Source organism: Cydia splendana, chromosome 10 (genome assembly GCF_910591565.1).
Source record: "Cydia splendana chromosome 10, ilCydSple1.2, whole genome shotgun sequence".
NCBI lineage: Eukaryota > Metazoa > Arthropoda > Insecta > Lepidoptera > Tortricidae > Cydia > Cydia splendana.
The window spans coordinates 650,739-670,554 of record NC_085969.1 but is presented as its reverse complement, the minus strand read 5'-3'; the positions used below and the strand labels follow the sequence as shown (position 1 = coordinate 670,554).

Below are 19,816 nucleotides of genomic sequence, written 5' to 3'. Positions count from 1 at the left end.
TTTATAATGTACTTATACATAATTATATGATACAAAATCATAATAATAATTGAAATCTGCATCAATCATCAAAATTATAAACTTAATGTAGGTATTAGTAAGTAGATGTCCCAAAAGATAAGAAAACTTGACATGGTAACCCTAGTTAAAGACTATTGGTAATCTTTACCTAGTTGCTATAAGGTTGAAGTTCGGATAACTATGTCGACCTTTGTATTAGATTCCACTTCCAATCGTGTAATCTTATTTCTGACCCCAGGGGTCGAAGTGGAAAAAACTTCGCTGCTTTAATCTTGTTTGTTATTAGTTTTTTGTTTTGGTGATACTTTTGTTTTACTAGCGGACAGATAAGGGAGAAGTTATACTTATTTCAGCTTTTATAATTTATACGAAGGTTTGTCTTATAATTTCTTATGCCATAATTAGTTACCTGTTTTCGCCGTTACCTACACCAATCGTTGCTTTTGCTTTTGTACTTACCTGAAACAATAGAGTTATTACAATTCAAACAATGTTAACCAAACGATGAAGAATCTTAATAAAAAAATATAACAGTAGTGTTAGATAGAGAATTTTTTCACGACCAATAATTGCAGTTAATTAAGTACCTAATACCTATACAATATAATCTTATTAGCTTCTACAAAAAACTACTCGATCTCCTCTTGAATAAACTGTTTGTTGTGCCCTGGGGTGTCATATTGTACACAACTCTATGTAATACAATGTGATATGCAATGAAGATTATGAGTATGAGTATGAGAGTATGAGATAGGTACTATACAGATAAAAGGTCCTACAGAGCTCTGGAACGTATGGAGGTTGATTCTAATTTAACAATGTGTTATGGTTTTGACACGAACTTGACGATCGTCTTGGTGATCACGATCAGTCGTATCAAAATAAAATCAATGTCGTAAGATGTTGATAATTATAGACCGTGTTTATCTTATTTAAATCTTGTAGAGTGCCACTGAAATGGAAATTGGTTCAAAGTCATCCCCTGAGAGGATGATTTTTTGTTATAACTATTTTTAATACACTTAATCAAAATTAAATCTTGGACGTATTTTAATATAAAATATTTTTAACGTAATATATAAGTATCTACAATACCAATCATCATGCTACGAATTATTAAATAAACAAAATAGTAAAATAATTAACTCTAAAACCGAACTGAAAATTACAAAACAAAATTAATTAACATGAGAATCCACTATGTACACTCATTGACAATACCACAAGGTCTAACATTGAACACAAATGAAAATAAACCCTAAACACAGTATATCAAAGTCTGATTTGCCACAGTTAAAGGTTTGTTTTCAAAAATATAATATATGGCAGAATCCACCTGAACAAATCGTTATTGTTTTCAGGCTATAGAAATAAAATAACAACGAAAAGTTTTAACTACATTTTGTGAGAAGTTTTCATCGGCTATTATGTGGAAATACTGGAAATTGTGGTTCGAAAATGTCTGGACCAATATTTCAATTGTAATGAGGTACTTTATCTACAATATAAAGCGTTCCCTTGTAAGTAAAAATTGTCCCCAAATAAATATTTTGTAAAACTTACGTTCTTTACCGAGGGCATGAATCTACTTAATTACGATAAAAGTCTCATGGTACGAACTTATTGTCGACGTATGTATGAAAATTGTAGGTGGAAATTTCTGAAGGCTGATTGGGAAATGTCATCAACTTTTCATGCTGGCAACACCGGTTTCTTCCAGTATAGGAATGAGGATCAGAAGCTAAACTGTTGTCAAATAATTATGGATACAATACAGTTCCAGAACGCCTGGTTTATTTTTAATAACCCATCTTGCGGATTGAGGAAAGAGAAATGGCACGTACTGAACACCACGCGGGCGGATACACGGGCAAAGCTAGTTTGTAAAACAGAATAAGTTTGTTTTTCTCAATTCAAAGTTATCGCAGTCGTCTCTCAGTAAAGACTGTGACGCTGACTGGTCACATTTAACACCTGAAGACATTTTAGTGTTAAACGTTTTCGTGAACTGACAAGATGCGTGTATTTGTGCTCTTCATGTGCGCCTGGGCATGCCAAGGGAGGGAGTTCGTGGATAAAATGGGTAAGTTTAAAAGTAGCGGATCAGACTACGCAACAAATCAATCAATCAATCAATCAAAATATACTTTATTCATGTAGGCCTAGCAACAAGCTCTTATGAATCGTAATTAATCTTAATCTAATTATCAGAGCAATTTATTGATGTTAATATTATTCCAAAAAGTATCTTCCGTTATTTAATGGCTTAACAAAACGAGGTATTATGTCTCTGTATGATAATTTTGAATACGATCCGTATAGAGATATATCAAGGACTAAAGGAGAAGGATAATAACGCGGTTATCACACTAGCATGAGCGGAACATCACTATATGCGAATATAGCGCTGTCTCACTCACACACTGTAGTGTCATCCAATTGATCCAATACGAAGACCGGCTAAGGCGGTTTGGTAGTAAATGCGTTATTGGAGTGTTTGGCAAGGCCGGCGCATGCAATATTCATGGAGTCCCTCAGGGATCGATCATACACCCGTTTCTATATAATATAGGTTTTAAAGTGGCTTCTTAAGGGCTTTTAAGAGGCCTTTGAGACAGCGCGTGTTGGTTTTTAGGTAGCCTCAGCACAATTTTATGAAAAAGTTAGATTACCTACTTCAGAAACGAATTATAATTATAATGGTAATAGTTGGCCTAGTTTATTCGTAAGATTAATGTTTTACGTAACCTTGAGTTAATTTGACCTCTATATTTTTACTTACTGATTTGACACACATATTATTATATGCTAAATTATTTTTGGACAACGATAGGTACCTACATGTTCACAATTTGTTTTATGCTTCTATAATTTTAAATCCTTAGAAATTAGGTTCTCTACCTTTTAGATTTGTCCTGTATAATAGCGGAATGGAATGAAGTACCTATATGAAATAAATAAATACCTAATAAAAAAGCCATTTTTACGTCATATCGCTACAGTAAAAAAATCGCATTAGCAAGTATACTTGATATAACCCGTTTTGTCAATATAGGTACAAACTACAACACTCCTAACTGTGTACCGTAAAACGGGGTGAACAGAAATCGCGGGGTGAATAGAGAAATTTTGAACTTTTTCTTTCAGTTGTTATATTTAAAAACGTACATGTCTAAAATTAGATTTTTTGGAATGCGTATAAAGTAGACTATTTATTCTCTACATTGATACCAAAAAAACTTAATCAAACTGCCTTAAAATTAGATTTTTGTGACTCTAAAGTAAGGTCTCGCCGAGGTAAGAAATGAAGCCTGTCTGAACTTTGTTCTAGCGGTAAATGTTTTGACATTAACTAAGTAAAAGTTAGCTAACCTGGTAATATAGTATCTGTAGTACCTAAATAATAAATAATATCACAAATTTTCTCTATAATAAAGCATTTTTTTGCAAAAAAACAATAACAAGCAAATTTACGCGATAAAGGGGTCGTTGGACACGCATATGGGGTGAACAGTTACGCCATAGGGGGTGATTAGATACAACAAAGGGGTGTAAAGACACGCCTTGGGGGTTAAAAGACACGAAAAAATAATTTTGTGTCAAATAGCTGTTTAACAGATATATATACCATTTGCCAATAGAGTATCCACATAATAATGACTAAATTCGATGCCTATGACAGCTAAAACTTAATATTTCTATTCACCCCTTTCTTGTGTCTATTGACCCCGTTTTAAGGATATGGAGAAAACAGGTAGTTTTCTTTGATTTTCTCTGAATTGGGTAGGTAAAAATTTATTTCACAAATGCAAAATTGAAGAACTAACCAAGACTCAAAAAAATGGTAACAAAATTATTACTTTTATCATTTGGATTATTGGCGAAAATCGTCCTTGAAGTTGAAAATCGTGTCTTTTCACCCCGTTTTACGGTACCTTATTACAAAAGGCATAAGGTTCACCGATGTACAGTTGACAGTGTAACAATGGTACCTATATTATTATGTAAGGAAAATAACTAATCATTACTGAATTATCCTTATTTTTGCGGACAAATCTCTTTATGTACGTAGGTAGGTACCTAAAAAAATAAAAGCTGTAAAAATATCACTCTTAAAAAAATATACTAGGAGGGACGACGAAAATTCCGCAAACAATTAATATTTATGGCAAAAGCCTGCGATGAATAACAGATAATTAATGGAGCCATTAATGAGTTTCTTAACGACTTAAATAATTAGTGAGACGTTGTATGTTGGCAGAATTTGTGTTACACGCGTTTATGCTAGGATATAATTAAGTCATATGCAGAAACATTATCTTTAAGAAAGTCATCTTTCTTGTGATATTTAAACCTTTAGATAAAAAGATAAGAAACATAAAAGGCTTCTAATAAAGTTTATATTCGTTAGAGTGTACTATGTTAATAATATGTACTATGTACTTGATATTTTAGGACATGATATCTACGGGGGTCAAATTTTTTACGTACTATTTTAAAACAATACACGAGGAATACAGCAAAAACTACACGTACTTATATATAAATAGAGGAAAAACAACAAATGGTCATATCGCTGCAAAGTGACAACTCTAGACAAACATTATGTTTGGGTTTCGGGCGCATTTGTTCATGACTCAATGACATTGCCGTTTTGCCTTTGTATTACAGCCAAGTTCATGGATTCCTTTTTCCTTATTTAATCTGGTTTCCAATATTTTCAAATTATTTTCCTTTTATTACTTCCGAGAATATGCTTCCCACCATTCTTCTGATTCACAGTGTTTTTTATAAGTGTCATTAATCCGAATACTTCCCAACATTCGTTTCGCGCCTTCGCAGCTTCGCACTCCATTTTCAAATTTTTGTTTGTTTTCCGTTCCGCAGAGAACTTTACAATGAAATTACCGCGAGCATTGCCAGTGTGGCTCTTTTGTGCAAACATCAATGTAACTGTTCTTTGGTAGTCCCAATTTCATTGCAATAGGGTTTGGAAAAGGAAAATAAATTGTACCCGCGAGTACTAATTGTGCCGTCGCCATAAGTTTACACCGCGACAATTTGTGAAGCAGCCATTATGACAACTTTGTTTCTTGTCATACATGCAAGACCACAATACAGTTTTCAAGTTTCCTGTCAAGTTAAATTATTACGTTAAACCTTTTTTTTTAGTCACTTGCGCGACATGATTTGGAGTGGTAAGGGCACCATTTTCAAAGTGCTGAGGACCAGTTCGTATTGTCTGCCTGTCGCTTGTCATTAACTTGTCATGGTTTTCCTTCATTATTTTATCTCTTTCTCTTATTCTCGTCCTCTTCTCATTTTCTTATGTAATCTCATTAGTTTGTTGCCGTAGTATAAAAATATATTATACAATACCTAAAACACAACAGGAAAAACAACACATAACATTTTGACTCCACTTGGCCCGGTGACACGTTAAGTCTCGCAAAAAATAATGCCTCTGTCGAAGTATCGAAGAAAATGTCGACTGGACGGATCCTATCCGGAAGCGGACTCTAAGCTGCGAAGCAGTAACTGGGGACCGAACAGGGCCGAGCTAAAAGTGTGAGTAATTATGTTTTTTTACAGACCGCTACCTCATCGCCTGCCACACCACCGACTTCACATGCTTCAAACGCCAATACACGGCGCTTAGAGACAACGTCCTTTTAGGCAATGTGAAACTGGCCATCGACAATTTTGAGCCCTTCTCCGTGCAGTACGGTTCCGACTGCGTCAGGATTGAAGGATGGACTGAGAGTGAACTTATTGGGATTGGGTAAGTAAGCAAGGGCAGCTATGGAGACTAGTTTTTGCTAGTAATACCAGGATAAGAGGTGTTTTAGTTTCTACTGGATTAATCCGTTCAAATAATCTTCAAATCCTACTCCAAATTCCATTCAATGATTTTATTATCAGTTCGATCTAATACTTCGATCAATAAACATCATAATTTATTCTAACAGACTGTACTTCAGTTTCTAAATACGACCGTTGAATTGTGATTTTCATTAGTGAAACATAACACATAAGTGATGTGCGGTACTATAGTGCTCGTCTAGTGGCCCTGCACACCTTCCAGATATCTACATCATCATCAAGGCACATATTGTGCCTTTTATTTCAAATAAATACCTTACGTCGACCCTGGTACCTCCCTTTCATTCCCATCATCCCGGTGAGGCTCCATCAGCTGCCCCCTCACATATACCTATACTACAACAAATAAATGCTTAATCTTAAATATAACAATAAACCACCGACGACCGGTCTGGCCTAGTGGGTAGTGCCCTGCCTGTGAAGCCGATGGTCCTGAGTTCGAATCCCAGTAAGGGCATTTATTTGTGTGATGACACAGATATTTGTTCCTGAGTCATGGTTGTTTTCTATGTATTTAAGTATTTATATATTATATATATCGTTGTCTGAGTACCCTCAACACAAGCCTTCTTGAGCTTACTGGGGGACTTGGTCAATCTGTGTAAGAATGTCCTATAATATTTAATTTTAAATTTAAATTTTAAACCAGCCCTAGCTAATAGCGGCATGATACAAAACACACTGGCAGCATTACCTTGAATGCATTGAGTGAGGAAAAGAGCCAGGTCCTAGGTTTGCTAAATTCTCCTGACCTTTAAACTATTTAAAAGCATTTCCTTAAAGTATTTTAGAAAAATTCTTGATTAATTGTTGCAACCTTGTTTTAATTTCGCAATATATCTCGATTATATGGTGCGTCCTTGTTTATAAACCATTGTCTTGAAATGATTACAGAATGGACGGCAGCAGCAAGCAGCTGACCCTGGCTTTGGAGTTGCCCGTGTATATGAAACAAGTGAAGAACCTCACGAACTGCGCGAAGCCCGAGCTAGGTTAGTCCCTATATGTCACAGCATCAAACACAGATCCTTCTCTTATTATACAAGTCAATTGTGGGTATTTTAATATCCCAACTCATCATCATCATCATCATATCAGCCAGAGAACGTCCACTGCTGGACATAGGCCTCCCCCAAAGAGTGCCACAATGACCGGTGTTGCACCACCCGTATCCAGCGGACTCCCGCGACCTTTACCAGGTCATCAGTCCACCTTGTGGAGGGTCTACCCACGCTGCGCCTTCCGGTACGTGGTCGCCACTCGAGAACCTTTCCGCCCCAATGGCCATCGGTTGTACGGGCAATGTGCCCCGCCCACTGCCACATGTATGTGCATATCGCATATCCCAACTATCTTCAAAAAATGCTAAATTTGTTTAGGTAAGTAAACGCTAAGTAACTAATTATGAGCCCCTTGATGTGAGTCGCTTAAGTTCAAAATCGGGTAGGTAAATCCATTTGCCAGATTATGCGATTTTGGTATTAAGAAAAGGTAGATATTTGCTGAGAGGGTCGAATGGATTTACCCATGTGAAGTTAAGCGTCGCATGTGAAAATGCACATACATATCGCATATGGCGTTGTACGACTCTATGGAACAAATTTACCATGACAATTATTATGAATCTTAAATCGCATGACACCGTCCGAAATCTCCCTCTAACGTAGCCAGTCTAAAAGTTGTAATTTAGCAACAAGTGACGACGCTTCTCAACCCCGGGTCGCTCGTTACTCGTAAAAATGATGTTAAATGTTGCCATAAAGTCCTTTTACAACGTCGAGCGAGAGTTGGACGTTTATTTATGAATGAAACTTCAACTTAAAATTTCTTTTTCAAGCCCGAATGATGTAGATTGTTTTGTTCAGAGTTCTGAAATGTTTTATAGTTACTCTACTCTAGTTATTCAATTACAGTAATGTCGTTCGAGTGATCGAATACAGGTCTAATTGCAATATGCATAGATAGAGATTATTATTAGATGTATATTATTATGCATAGTATATAATCACTTAACAATAATTCGTACTTATTGTGACTGTCAAAACATAAATAAAAGTAATAATTCAAAATAAAATCATGAAAGCTAAGGAATGCATTCCAACCCCACATTAATATTAGTATTATGATATTAATAGTACCTACTTATTAAAAAACATTATGTATTCTCTCTTTCCAGAATTTACAAACATTGATCAGTACTCACACACTCTCATGGAGTTTAATGGTAATGGTAAGTCAAACGTTATACATTATATACGTCGTGACCAGATCTTAGAATTACGGCGCGATTCGGGAAATTAATTAGAGATTAACTAGATACGATCTATGTACTGCCGTATTCGAACTTCAAGATATTCACAAGAGACGACACGTACTAGATCCATTCTAGATACGTTATAGTTTAGATATCAACTAGTTCTCTTTTGCAGCGCAAGAGCTCGTTCCCACTATGTCGGATGTCGTGGCGATTTTTAATCGTGTGTCGGTGCCGCTGTTCTCACTATGTCGGATGTCGGATCCGGATTTCAATCGGGTGTCGGCGGTACTGTTCCCACTAGTCGTCTGTCGTGCACGATCGCAGCTGGCGTGTATTTTTCGAGTGGGTAGCGAGGCTTAGTACAAGATGAACGTCGACGAAATGTTTGTGGTTTTGTATTATTTGCGAAAGAAACGATTAGAGGCAGTTAAAAAAAGGAGATATTGGGTACCCAATTCTCAGGGAAAGATTTACCTTAGGAATATTTCAGAATTTGATAGCTGAATTAAGAAGTGATGAAGTGAAATTTTTCAATTATTTTAGAATGTCTATAAGTACATTCAACGATCTACTATCTCGGATATCAGGATGCATAAACTACAAAAATACAGTATTTAGAGACTGCATTTGCACTGAAGAAAGGCTGTCCATATTTTTAACGTTCCGACATCCGACAAAATGTGAACAGCGCTATATTCACTCGTACGCGAGCGAGACAGGACACGATTTTTTTCCGGGCTAGGAGGGCTGGCAAAACGCACGACATTTTATGTCGTATCCGACACAAAATCGTTGTCGGACGAGTGTGAACAGCTTCATATAAAATGTTCTGCCAGTGGAACGTACGATTCAAAATCGCCACGACATCCGACATAGTGGGAACGAGCTCCAATTCGGGCAACCAATGTCACTTTTACGTTAGATAGAGTAAGATATCTATTAGATGTGAGTTGGATCTCTAAGTCATATCCTGTGGAAATCGTTCAACAGTATCTCCAGAATCGCGCAAATTTCAAATTTGACAGGTTAGATCTTAAACGTATCGTTATCGTATCTTGGTGATGTCTAAAAGATGTCTAATAGATGTCTATTTCAAAATCCGAATCGGGCCCATAGTAAAGATATGTGACGTCCCAGGGGTAAAGGTACCTTACGGCGATTGGCGCTTACGCTATTATTAACGTCGCTCCAATATTATTGCGGCGCTATGCGACGTAAGCGCCAGCCGCCATGAGGTGCCTTTTTCCGTGGAACGTCACATAACTTTACTATTTCATATCTAGTGAATCTCTAATTCATTTCCCGAAACGCGGCGCCATCCGCCATAAGGTACCTTTTGCCGCGGAACGTCACATATCTTTACTATTTCATATCTAGTGAATCTCTAATTCATTTCCCGAATCGAGCCGTTAGTCATTTCATGATGTGGCCAATCATGTCTATTTCTGAAAACGTTTAGTTCTAATAGGTAAAATAATAGTTTCAATGAAAATATTAAGACTAAATGCTATAAATAAACCATTCAACCTAATCTACCGGTACCTTACTATAGTGTTTAATGTAGGACTTAATACGGTTAAATGTCAGGGAACTTTGCACGGCTGAGTGGGCCCCGGCCCATCGACGGCTTGTTCAAGGCTACATAATCTTTAAGGATGCCCTTTTAATATTGAGTACCTAGGTATGTGCGCTAAAATATTTAAGAACAGAAATATTTTGACTATCGCCGAATCTTTTCTCCGTTTCGAAGGAAAATATTAAAAGAAATAAATTAAATTACTTTTTGATAATAATAATACGGGACCAGAGGGCCCCTGGTTCGATTCCAGCCCTGGGCACTGGAGGCCTTGGTCACGTATATGACATTTATTTCAGTTTGTAAAATGAAACGTTTTATAAAATATTACGATTAATCTCTAATTGGCGTTACTCATAAACGCGCCACAATTATCTATTAATCATTTGTCTTAATCTGTCATCATGACTCATGTATTTGTAAGAAAGGGATAAAACATAAATTAACCAATTGAGGCTTGTGCCAATTGAGGAAAATTTTATGAATATAGGTGTTACTGTAATCATGCGTGTGTTTCAGCGACGATATCGGTAACGTTCCCCTTCACTCTGCTCAAGAAGAAAGGCGACATTTACCTCGTGTTGGACCAGGAAGAAGTGGACGCTCTCGTGGACATCCCTGTGTATGTCTCTGATGAATGGTTAGGTAATAATGTAACAGAAATTATTTTTATGGTTTTTTATACTTGGGAATTTAGGTGTGCCTAAACAAATCAGATCCTCCCAAATGGGAAAACTCTTCACACAACCAGAGACCATGGTCACTAACTTGTTCTTCTTTAGATGCCGAGGCTGCAGAATTGAACCAGGCTTCTGACTGGGCGTACGACATCGTGCAACACGTCGAGGCCGCTAGGGACTTCGCTGTACCCTTCACCGGCAGACTCCGTACCGCATTTCAGAGAATACCTCTTAAAAGGTGGGTATTTTTTTTAGTTTTAAAATAATGTTACAGCGCGTAAAACAGTCCCTTATGTAACACATTGTTTTACGCGCAGTACAATGATAAGCATTGTTTTATTTTATTTATTTAATAAATAAATACAGAGGTATTCTCAAAAAATTGTCATAGCCCCGCAAAACTCAACAATGAGTTTGACTGTGGGGTCATATCATTCTCTAGTTATGTAACTTAATAACTTAAAGTAGGTCATTAAATTTGTGACCGCTGATTTACTTGCTGTCCTGTATCCTGGCCGAAGGTTCGATTTTGGCCGAAACTAGAGCATAACCAAATCTTCGGTTTCGAGGTTTCAACAAAAAATACAGTCAGTCACTAATAAATATGCAAATGAAATCAAAGGTAGCAATCACCTGATGGGCTGATGTGTATAGCTTAAACATACTCAAGTGAAGGATAAATACAATAAAAATACCTACTCTTTATTGCACACTTCAATAAAAGAAAACAATACGAAAAATCACAGCAACACAAGCAGTTGTAAACAACAGGCGGTCTATGGCTAAAAAGCGATCTCTTCCAGAGAACCCTCAGGCTTAAGATTGTGAATGTGAAGGTAATCAATCATTCAATGTAGATTTGACTTTTAAATCGCTTTTAAAACATACTCAATGGATGCTCTAAGATAAATATGCCTTCTAACAAAGTACCTAAGTGAAAGTGACTAAGTGACAAGAGATAAATGTAAGTATTATACGAGGATATCTGACCCTTCGGCTTAAGGCTCTAACTAATGCCAGCTTATTGACCTCAAGGACCCGCAGATTGATGTACGACTTAAGTTGAGGTATTCTGTGGCTTCGTTTGTATACACGGATTAGAGGGTCCAGTTACTTGTCTATTGTCTAAGATACGCAGGCTTAGCTATTAGAATCGGAACATTTTCCCTTTTGTAAGCTTAATAAATGCCTAAAAAAATTTTACAAAATAAGTAGAGTCCCTTCCTTTAGTTTTGTACGTTTATCATCCATTTTCACAATAAAACTTATTTCAGATTTTTTTCACAACTTAAGGCCTGTGCACACCGGGAGCGTGTGCGTAGACGTGGACGTGCACGTGCGCGTTGTAATATACAGTTCTTTATGAGAGACGACACACCGGTTGCGTGACGTGTGCGTGCGCGGCGCCAACATTTTAGCGCACACGCAGCCGGTGTGGCCTGGCCTTAATACCGGGATTATTTCTCGGCTGCATATTTTATTACCTACCTTATTTAAAAAATATCAGACCAATTTTTCTTGTAGATAGGACTTGTTGGTGATTCTACCCACTCCCCCATTATTTTGCTATGAAATATCCATTTCAGTTCTTCAGACTGCGTTTCCACCAGAGATGAGCGAGGATGCGTAGCGAGGAATGTATATTAAGAATCAATAGAATTGTCCAGTTCAGCTGCGCTGAGCGAGGATAGGTAAATGAAGTGATTATATTGACTCGCTACGCTGCGCATCCTAGCATATCTCAGATGGAAATGCAGCCTAAAAGTGTTACTAAGTTCGTAGTGTTCGTTCACTGTACGTCATCACATAACGAATACGGCAGAACCCCCTAGAGGCAGCAAGCAAACACTGCAGGTTGGCGCGTTTGCCTTCCTCTCACTCCATGTACTTCGTTAGCTACTACCATCGTCACATACTAGCCGATCCATCGTGGTCCTTATTGCTATGGCTTTAAGATCTATCTATGGTTACTGTTATCGTCAATGCAGATAGCTGACCATGCGAGAACTTTATTGCCATGGCATAAGATCTAACAATAGTCAGCAATAGGGTTGCTGTTATTAAGTAAAAAGGGGCAAGAAGCTAGAAACGAAAAATATATAATATGTTAAACCAAAACACTTCACAAACACTGTTGTGTTTGTGAAGTGTTTTGGTTTAACATATTATAGATTTTTCGTTTGTTTACCATTAGAAAAATCCTTATGTGGAAATAAATCAAACATTTTACAGGGACTATTTAACTAAAATCATTTTTTTTTTCAGACTGATGTTGCTGTACCCTGAAGAAGATTATTCAGATCTGCAGTTCGCTTTCATAGACCCAATCGTTCTTCTTTCAAAATAAGGTTTAAACAATTTAGAAAAAAAAATATTAAAATAAAAATCCAGACTAACATAAAATCAATTCAAAACAAAAGCCGATGAAAAATACCCTAACATGTTGAGAAAGATTTTTGTGGGCAAATTATTCAGATGAAATTATGCTTTTCTTCGCACAAGTTATGTTATGATGGATGTGCTGTATTTACATAAAAGGCTAATAAAGTTTTCAAGGATCAATTTGTTTCGTGTTTCCTTTTATTCATACGATACGGTACGAGCTATACGATTACGTCACGAGCACGTCTTTAAAAAGGGACTTTTTATCACATTATTAATTTCATCAATGGATGTATATTCAAAATTCTAAAATTTATTCTGCCAGTGGGCCTGAAAGGCTCTTTTACAGCAACATTTATAATAAATACAACAGCCAATACCGGGGTAAACATCCATAGACGGAAAGTGAAATTTATAACTATACAGATTTGTAATCGAACAGAGAACGACTACTTAACGATAATTTAGGGCTCGTACGCAGACTTGTGGTTAAACAGAAACCTGATGAAAGAAACAAATGAGAACAATTGGCAAAAATCGCCCTCTTATGTAGGTTAAGTTAATAAGAAAACATTGAAACCAGTTAAAACTTCTCGCCACATAAATTAAATCGCTGATTTAGTTAAATACTTAGATCAGTTAAATCTTAAAAAATCTCTGTAAGTATAAACGTCTTCCCAAAATCCCCCCGTTACCGGATTTAATGGTTCGAAAGGGCTATTAGTTAGGATAATAATTAAAAATGTGCTCCAGCCTCCGCCGTGAAATATGGACGACGATAAATTAGCAGCCCAACGCCCCTGTGGACGCAGACGAGTTTCGACGGATAAACACATTTTCAATAACGAAATTTGTGTGCCAAGAGGCTAAAAGTTCTGGGATGGCCACGTGTCGACAACGTTTATATTCGTATAGTGAACACCAAAAGTAACAGTTCAGGCTACGCGTCAGAAGTACATATCTGCTATATGTATGTAGAACTGTGACATATACTCGTAGGCACTTTAGAACCTAAACTGTAGAGATAATATATCTCCATTTAGAAAATAATAAACAGCGTGTAAGCCTGTGTACTTAATTCTAGGGCATATTCATTACACTCTAGATAACTAAAAACGTGAGTTTACCGTAAAATAATTTAACTATACGATTATCAACGATTTGACTATACCCAATCCAAGTTGTAATAAGTTAGTTTGAATTGGTAGTTGCAGTTAGTTGTATTTTATAAAATTGTTGATGTATTGTTATTATTTTTGCTTGTATGTAAATTCAATGTTGACGTGTAAAAGTGCCCTTGTGGCCTATTTGCTGAATAAATGTTGAAGTTCGAGATACCAAAGTATAACACTGTGATAAGGTTATTTCAATCAGGTCATTCACCAATTCTATTTGGATAAAGAAATATACCAAAAATAATGAAAAGTCAAGAAAACGGTAAAAAGGTTACATTTCACACTTAAAGAATATTATTATTCTAAACTGTTTACCTTTTATCGCCCAACAACATACAAAGATATTACCTTCGCAAATAAAGTTAAAATAACTGCTTCCGCAACTTTTGTTAGCTCATACGAACTCCAGAGTATGCCATTTGGCTTTTGCACTGCACCAACATATAAAGTTTGAACTTCATTCCTGAGTGCCTGCAATACTGCATGCGTTTGAAAAACATCTCAACAGGCTAACAAGGTTGGAAAACATGCCGGGCTTCGGGCTTCGGGTTCAACAAAGCTTTTTTATCGGAAATTACTTGGGATTTTCAAGTTGGACAAGCTTTGAGTACCTATAGATGACCCGAGTCATATACTCGTATTTACTAATAACTCTTTTATAAACTACTTTAGTGGGTGTTTGGAATTTAAGTACGTTCTTCAGTAGGTTGTTACTTTGAAGTTTATTTTAGGAAAGTGCTAGTATACGTAAGTAATAAAAAAAAAAACGGGTTGCACTCCGGGAGTGCCGACAGAAGTGAAAACTCAATGACTAGTCCAAAATGTCTGCAGCACTATGTATAATTGACCCATCCTCCTTTCTATTGAAAAACTTTAGTTCCGAAGTTGCTGGCCAGTGAGCTTAAATTTGTAGCGTTAATTGTTTGAAATTCGAATAGAAATTGTAAAGTTACCTTGCAGACCTCGCATCTAAATATATTTCATCATATATAGGTCATGATATTTTGAGTTTTATTCACCAGTACTAGTAGAGTTCACTTTTATTAGCGATTTCATCAAGATCTAGCTTTATTGAATTATATTGGAGTGATAGGTATGGAGTAATATGGAGGTCCAAGGGGGAGGCCTATGTTCAGCAGTGGACGTCTTATGGCTGAGATGATGATAGGTATGAAGTTATGTAACTGTGAGATCCTCGTATTTCAGCTCGTACAAGATTAGAACATTGAGCTTTATTGCTTAATATAAAAGTCCAGTTTTAAATAATTGACCTGATTATGATACGTTTTACTAAAGTTCTTTGGTGAATAACATTGTCCGTGACACATGACGTCAGCGTTACGTTACGTTACGCGTTACGCTGAATCGAGTTTATCATTTTTTCCCCACCTCAAAAAGTGCTCAGCGCCGCTAAAGAAGTTTACACTTCAAAAAGTTGCACAGAACAAGTAGACATAATAAACATATACGTTACAGTAGTATAAAACATTGAAATGTCCTAATTTTCATTTAACACAAAAAGTATACGCGTGCGGTTACGTTTCAGTTATTTTCACCCGTCATTAATACTGCCGAATAAAAATTTACTCGATTTGAATATGAAAATATTAAATTGATCATGTCTTCCGAATAAATAAACTTATTTTATGATCCAGAGAAGTCAATTTCTACTATAATTTAAATCTTAAAAATAAAATTGTTTAGGTAATTTCACTCATTTGTATAAGTATCTATTTGGGACCATTCGAGAATGTCGCTAACATAACGCTTTTGACTTGTTTGACCGCTACCTTAGTACTTATAATGCATAAAGCCGCAGAATATACCGCTAATTAGTTAGCCAAGTCATGAAAATGACCAGACCCAAAATCACTTTTTCACCGTTTTCAGAAGCATTTGATGAATGGCGTTACGTAAGCGACGTTCTCGTGGAATGCTCTTTTATCGGCCGTACTTCAAACAAAGGTCAATGTCAATATCGGAAATCCGTGCCTATATTATTGTGTACACTTCAGGCCACCACAATTCAGGGCTCAAGCTTAAGCACAAGGCTTTCATCTGGATGCCGGAATTTAATTAATTTCGTTTGGCAACACCCGACCGCCGTAAAACCGCGCGCGCGCTTTTAATTTATGACGTCACGTCCCCTCGAGCCCTTTATGGCGTTGACAGATCAGCCCTAAGGGCTGGAAGTGTGAAGGTAGCTTTACGGGTTAGGCATTATTTATGAGATACAAAATGGATTTTTTCGCACGTTTCCTTCAATAGTTACAAATTAAATTACAAAAACGGGTCTACCGCGATATAATTTCATTGTTTTTACCTTTAATTCAGACGTTGTGTTGTGTGTACAAAACGCGAGAGTTTAAAGTGTTATATCCTTCAATAGTTGTTCATATTATGTTTGTAGAGGATGTAATTATTACACAATGATTAACAACTACACCTATTAGGTCATTACCTATGAAATTGGCGTTTTGTTCGGAGAATTTCAACGAAACACGAATTTCCATACAATTAATTTTGCGGATATTTTTTTGATGGCTAATTCAAACCAAACAAAATTTTTCCAGTAATTTTTGACACCTTTAAGGTATGTTTTCAATATCTCCATTTCTTGAAAATTGGTACCATTAGAAAAATATAAGTAATTTTAATACTCGAACCGACAGCACATGAAAAGACCTATTTTCAAGGCTTAATTCTGAACACTTAACAATAAAAAATAACAATTAATTGTATGTAAAATTGTTGTTTATTGAGTGCACTGTAGTTTTATTGTAATTGTGTATGTACTTTTGTAAAAAAAAAAAAACTAGGATCAGACTTATATCTATGAACAAAAACGCCAATTTCATAGGTAAGGACCTAATATTTACACGAGAAATATAAAACGTATTTTCTTAAAATATATCTTTGATTTCCTTGGAAAATACTTTCCCTCAAATTTTAGTTTCCGTAGAAAATTAAATTGCCAGTTCTCTGTGGCGTGCCGTCACAATATTCCAGTCCTGAAATGTCCTATTTCAGAGACGGTAGTAAAATGAAGCTTTACAAAACCGTTTCATAAAGTTTTACATTTAAACGTTACGGGCAGACGTCAAATAGTACTCGGCGCGTGGTCTATAAGGGCTCTTTATTTAATGTGTATAATTTGGCAGGCTCGCATTGTACAATTCACGGACCTATGTTTATCAGGGTCTATGATTCTCTTGTATAACTGGACCCATCAATTTTTAATACTTGAGGCGATCACTTTTTTTTTGTACTTAATCTGTATTTGAGTTATTTTATGTAAATTATTTTGTTACCCTCCGGCCGGAAAGCGTCAACTTTCGGCCCGCTGCGCTAAACGAACCTGCCGTTTTTCGGCTCCGCGTCGGACAGAAAAATAGTATACACACCTCGGCCTTCAAATAAGAAAGCATCAGGTGACATGTAATTATCGGTCGAGGCGAATCTTACGTTACCACTACCTAGGTATGTAATATACTATTACAGTACATCTGGTGCTACTTTACCGTCCTAGTGCGGTAATTAGCACGATACGTGCCTATGTCGAAAATTTAAAGGTCCATATGTACTGTAAAACATTGCACAATACACGTGCGAAAAGGTAATTCGCAATGAGTGTCGATAAATTGAAATACGACCGAAGGGAGTGTTTAAAATTGACACGAGTTGCGATTTCATAATGTCAGTATCTAGGGAGGAAAATGAGGACTATGTTTTTATCGAGAAGCAGATGTTCACTATCCTCTAATGGTTTGTCAGAAACCAGTGTTAAGTTAGCAATGACAACAACAGGCCTCGGTTGTAAATAATTCATAGCGTTTCTGGCGAGTCATTCAATTGATCGCGGCGCGTTAGGATTTCGGCAGGCAATCTTCTTGGACATTATTATGGGAGATGTTTACGTGGTTCTTTGTAATCCTGGCTGTAATTGTATTAAATACATCTTAATGGTTTGTTACAGACAAGTGTTAAGTTGGCAACGACAATAACAGGCCTCGGTTCTAAAAAAATCATAACGTTTGTAGCGAGTCATTCAATTGATCGCGACGCGTTCGAATTTCAGCAGGCAATCTTCTTGGACATTATTATGGGCGATGTTTACGTGGTTCTTTGTAATCCTGGCTGCAATTATACTAAATACATCTTAATGGTTTGTTACAGACAGGTGTTAAGTTGGCAACAACAATAACAGGACTCGGTTGTAAATAATTCATAGCGTTTCTGGTGAGTCATTCAATTGATCGCGGCGCGTTAGGATTTCGGCAGGCAATTTCTTGGGCATTATTGTGGGAGATGTTTACATGATTCTTTGTAATCCTGGTTGCAATTATAGTATATAGGTACGCCTTAATGGTTTGGCACAGACAAGACAAGTGTTAAGTTAGTAATGGCAATCGATCCGAGGGGATCTATGTAAATAATTCAAAGCGTTAGAATTTCGACAGGCAGCTTTCTCACAATATTGAGGAAAATATTTAGGTAAGTGATTACTTTTTAAACGGTTACAATATTAAATTCTACCTACTGCCGCTTAGAGTTAGACCAAAAAAAGTCTGCAGCGGTTTTGATAGCCCACGCAGAGCAAGTGTTATTTTACACGTCACGCTTCTATGAAATTATGACGTATAAATAACAGTATTCATTACAATAGTAAATTCTACCTACTGCCACTTAGAGTTAAACCAAAAAAAGGCTGCAGCGATTTTGATAGCCCACGCAGTGCAAGTGTTATTTTAAACGTCAAACTTCTATGAAATTATGTCGTATAAATAACAGTTGCACTGCGTGGGCTATCAATATCGCTGCAGACTTTTCTTGGTCTAACTCTAAATAATTATTTGTACGATATTAACTTTCGTGTTGTGATATTGTTAGCAATAGTTACTTGTATACCTAAATAGAGGGAAAAGTTGTTGCGAGGGGTAATTTTACGTCCTGAACAAGCGAGAGACTGTAATAAAATCAAGAAAATAGCAGGAGGTGCTTATTTAGAACTTATAATATTTAAAACTTTCGCGTTTTGAAGACATATTAACTCACATTTATGGCGATTTTTTTTTCGTCTATAAATGTGAGTTAATTTGTGTACGTATGCTAACGAATTAGCGTATCGCCGGTCAGTTTCCTAATTCGTCAATTTTTCTGATTCAACAGTTTACCTTCTGGTCATTTTCACTAGGTTGACAATTTCGCTAGTGGGTCATTTTCCTAAACCTTCAGTTTACTCTTTCGCCAGTTTTGCTAGGCTTCAGTTTCGTAAATTTGCTAGTTTCCTTATGTGCTAATTTAATTATTCGTCAGTTTGGTCGAATGGTCATTTCCCCTAGATAATCGGTTTCTATATTCGCCAGTTTCACTAGTTGCCAGGGTCTTATAGTCGTGTTTCGGTGTATCAAATATACCTTGGGATTATTGTGTCCCGCGTACCGTAGTGCATTGTATCACCAGATAATCTCAACACAAGCCTTATTGAGCTTACCGTGGGACTAGGTTGATTTGTGTAAAGATTGTCCTATAATATTTAATATTTATTTATTATTCCATCAGTTTTAGTGTAAAATAAGACATGACTATGTTTTTTTTAAAGAATACGGCAATGTGGTTTAAAAATATTAAACTTACATTTCGTGACTTTTAGCTGAGTACAAAAATAGTAAGTAATCTCAACAGATGCAAGTTAATGAAACTAAACAAAATCTTCACTTTTGACACTGACATATCCCATCCATATCGTATCTTTTCTTTAGCAAATTTTTGACGTACCTTATAGTTCGAATCAGGCCGCATCTTATTTGTTATTAGTTTGACATGCTTGAAAGAAAAAAAA

The 19,816-nt window shown here is 36.4% G+C and overlaps 2 protein-coding genes and 1 long non-coding RNA gene across 3 annotated transcripts in view; 1 reads left to right on the top strand and 2 right to left on the bottom strand.

Moving 5' to 3' along the window:
* The window catches only part of LOC134794095 (uncharacterized), a 304,721-nt gene that overhangs the window by 100,141 nt on the left and 184,764 nt on the right, over positions 1–19,816 (bottom strand). The window lies entirely within an intron of this gene.
* Positions 1–19,816, bottom strand: part of LOC134794103 (uncharacterized) — a 207,212-nt gene that overhangs the window by 125,224 nt on the left and 62,172 nt on the right. The window lies entirely within an intron of this gene.
* Positions 1,975–12,781, top strand: LOC134794471 (uncharacterized). Its single transcript, XM_063766284.1, has 6 exons — positions 1,975–2,104; positions 5,614–5,803; positions 6,799–6,896; positions 10,257–10,363; positions 10,489–10,655; positions 12,683–12,781. The coding sequence occupies exons 1-6, from the start codon at positions 2,038–2,040 to the stop codon at positions 12,762–12,764; spliced, it is 711 nt and encodes a 236-aa protein (XP_063622354.1). The 5' UTR covers positions 1,975–2,037; the 3' UTR covers positions 12,765–12,781.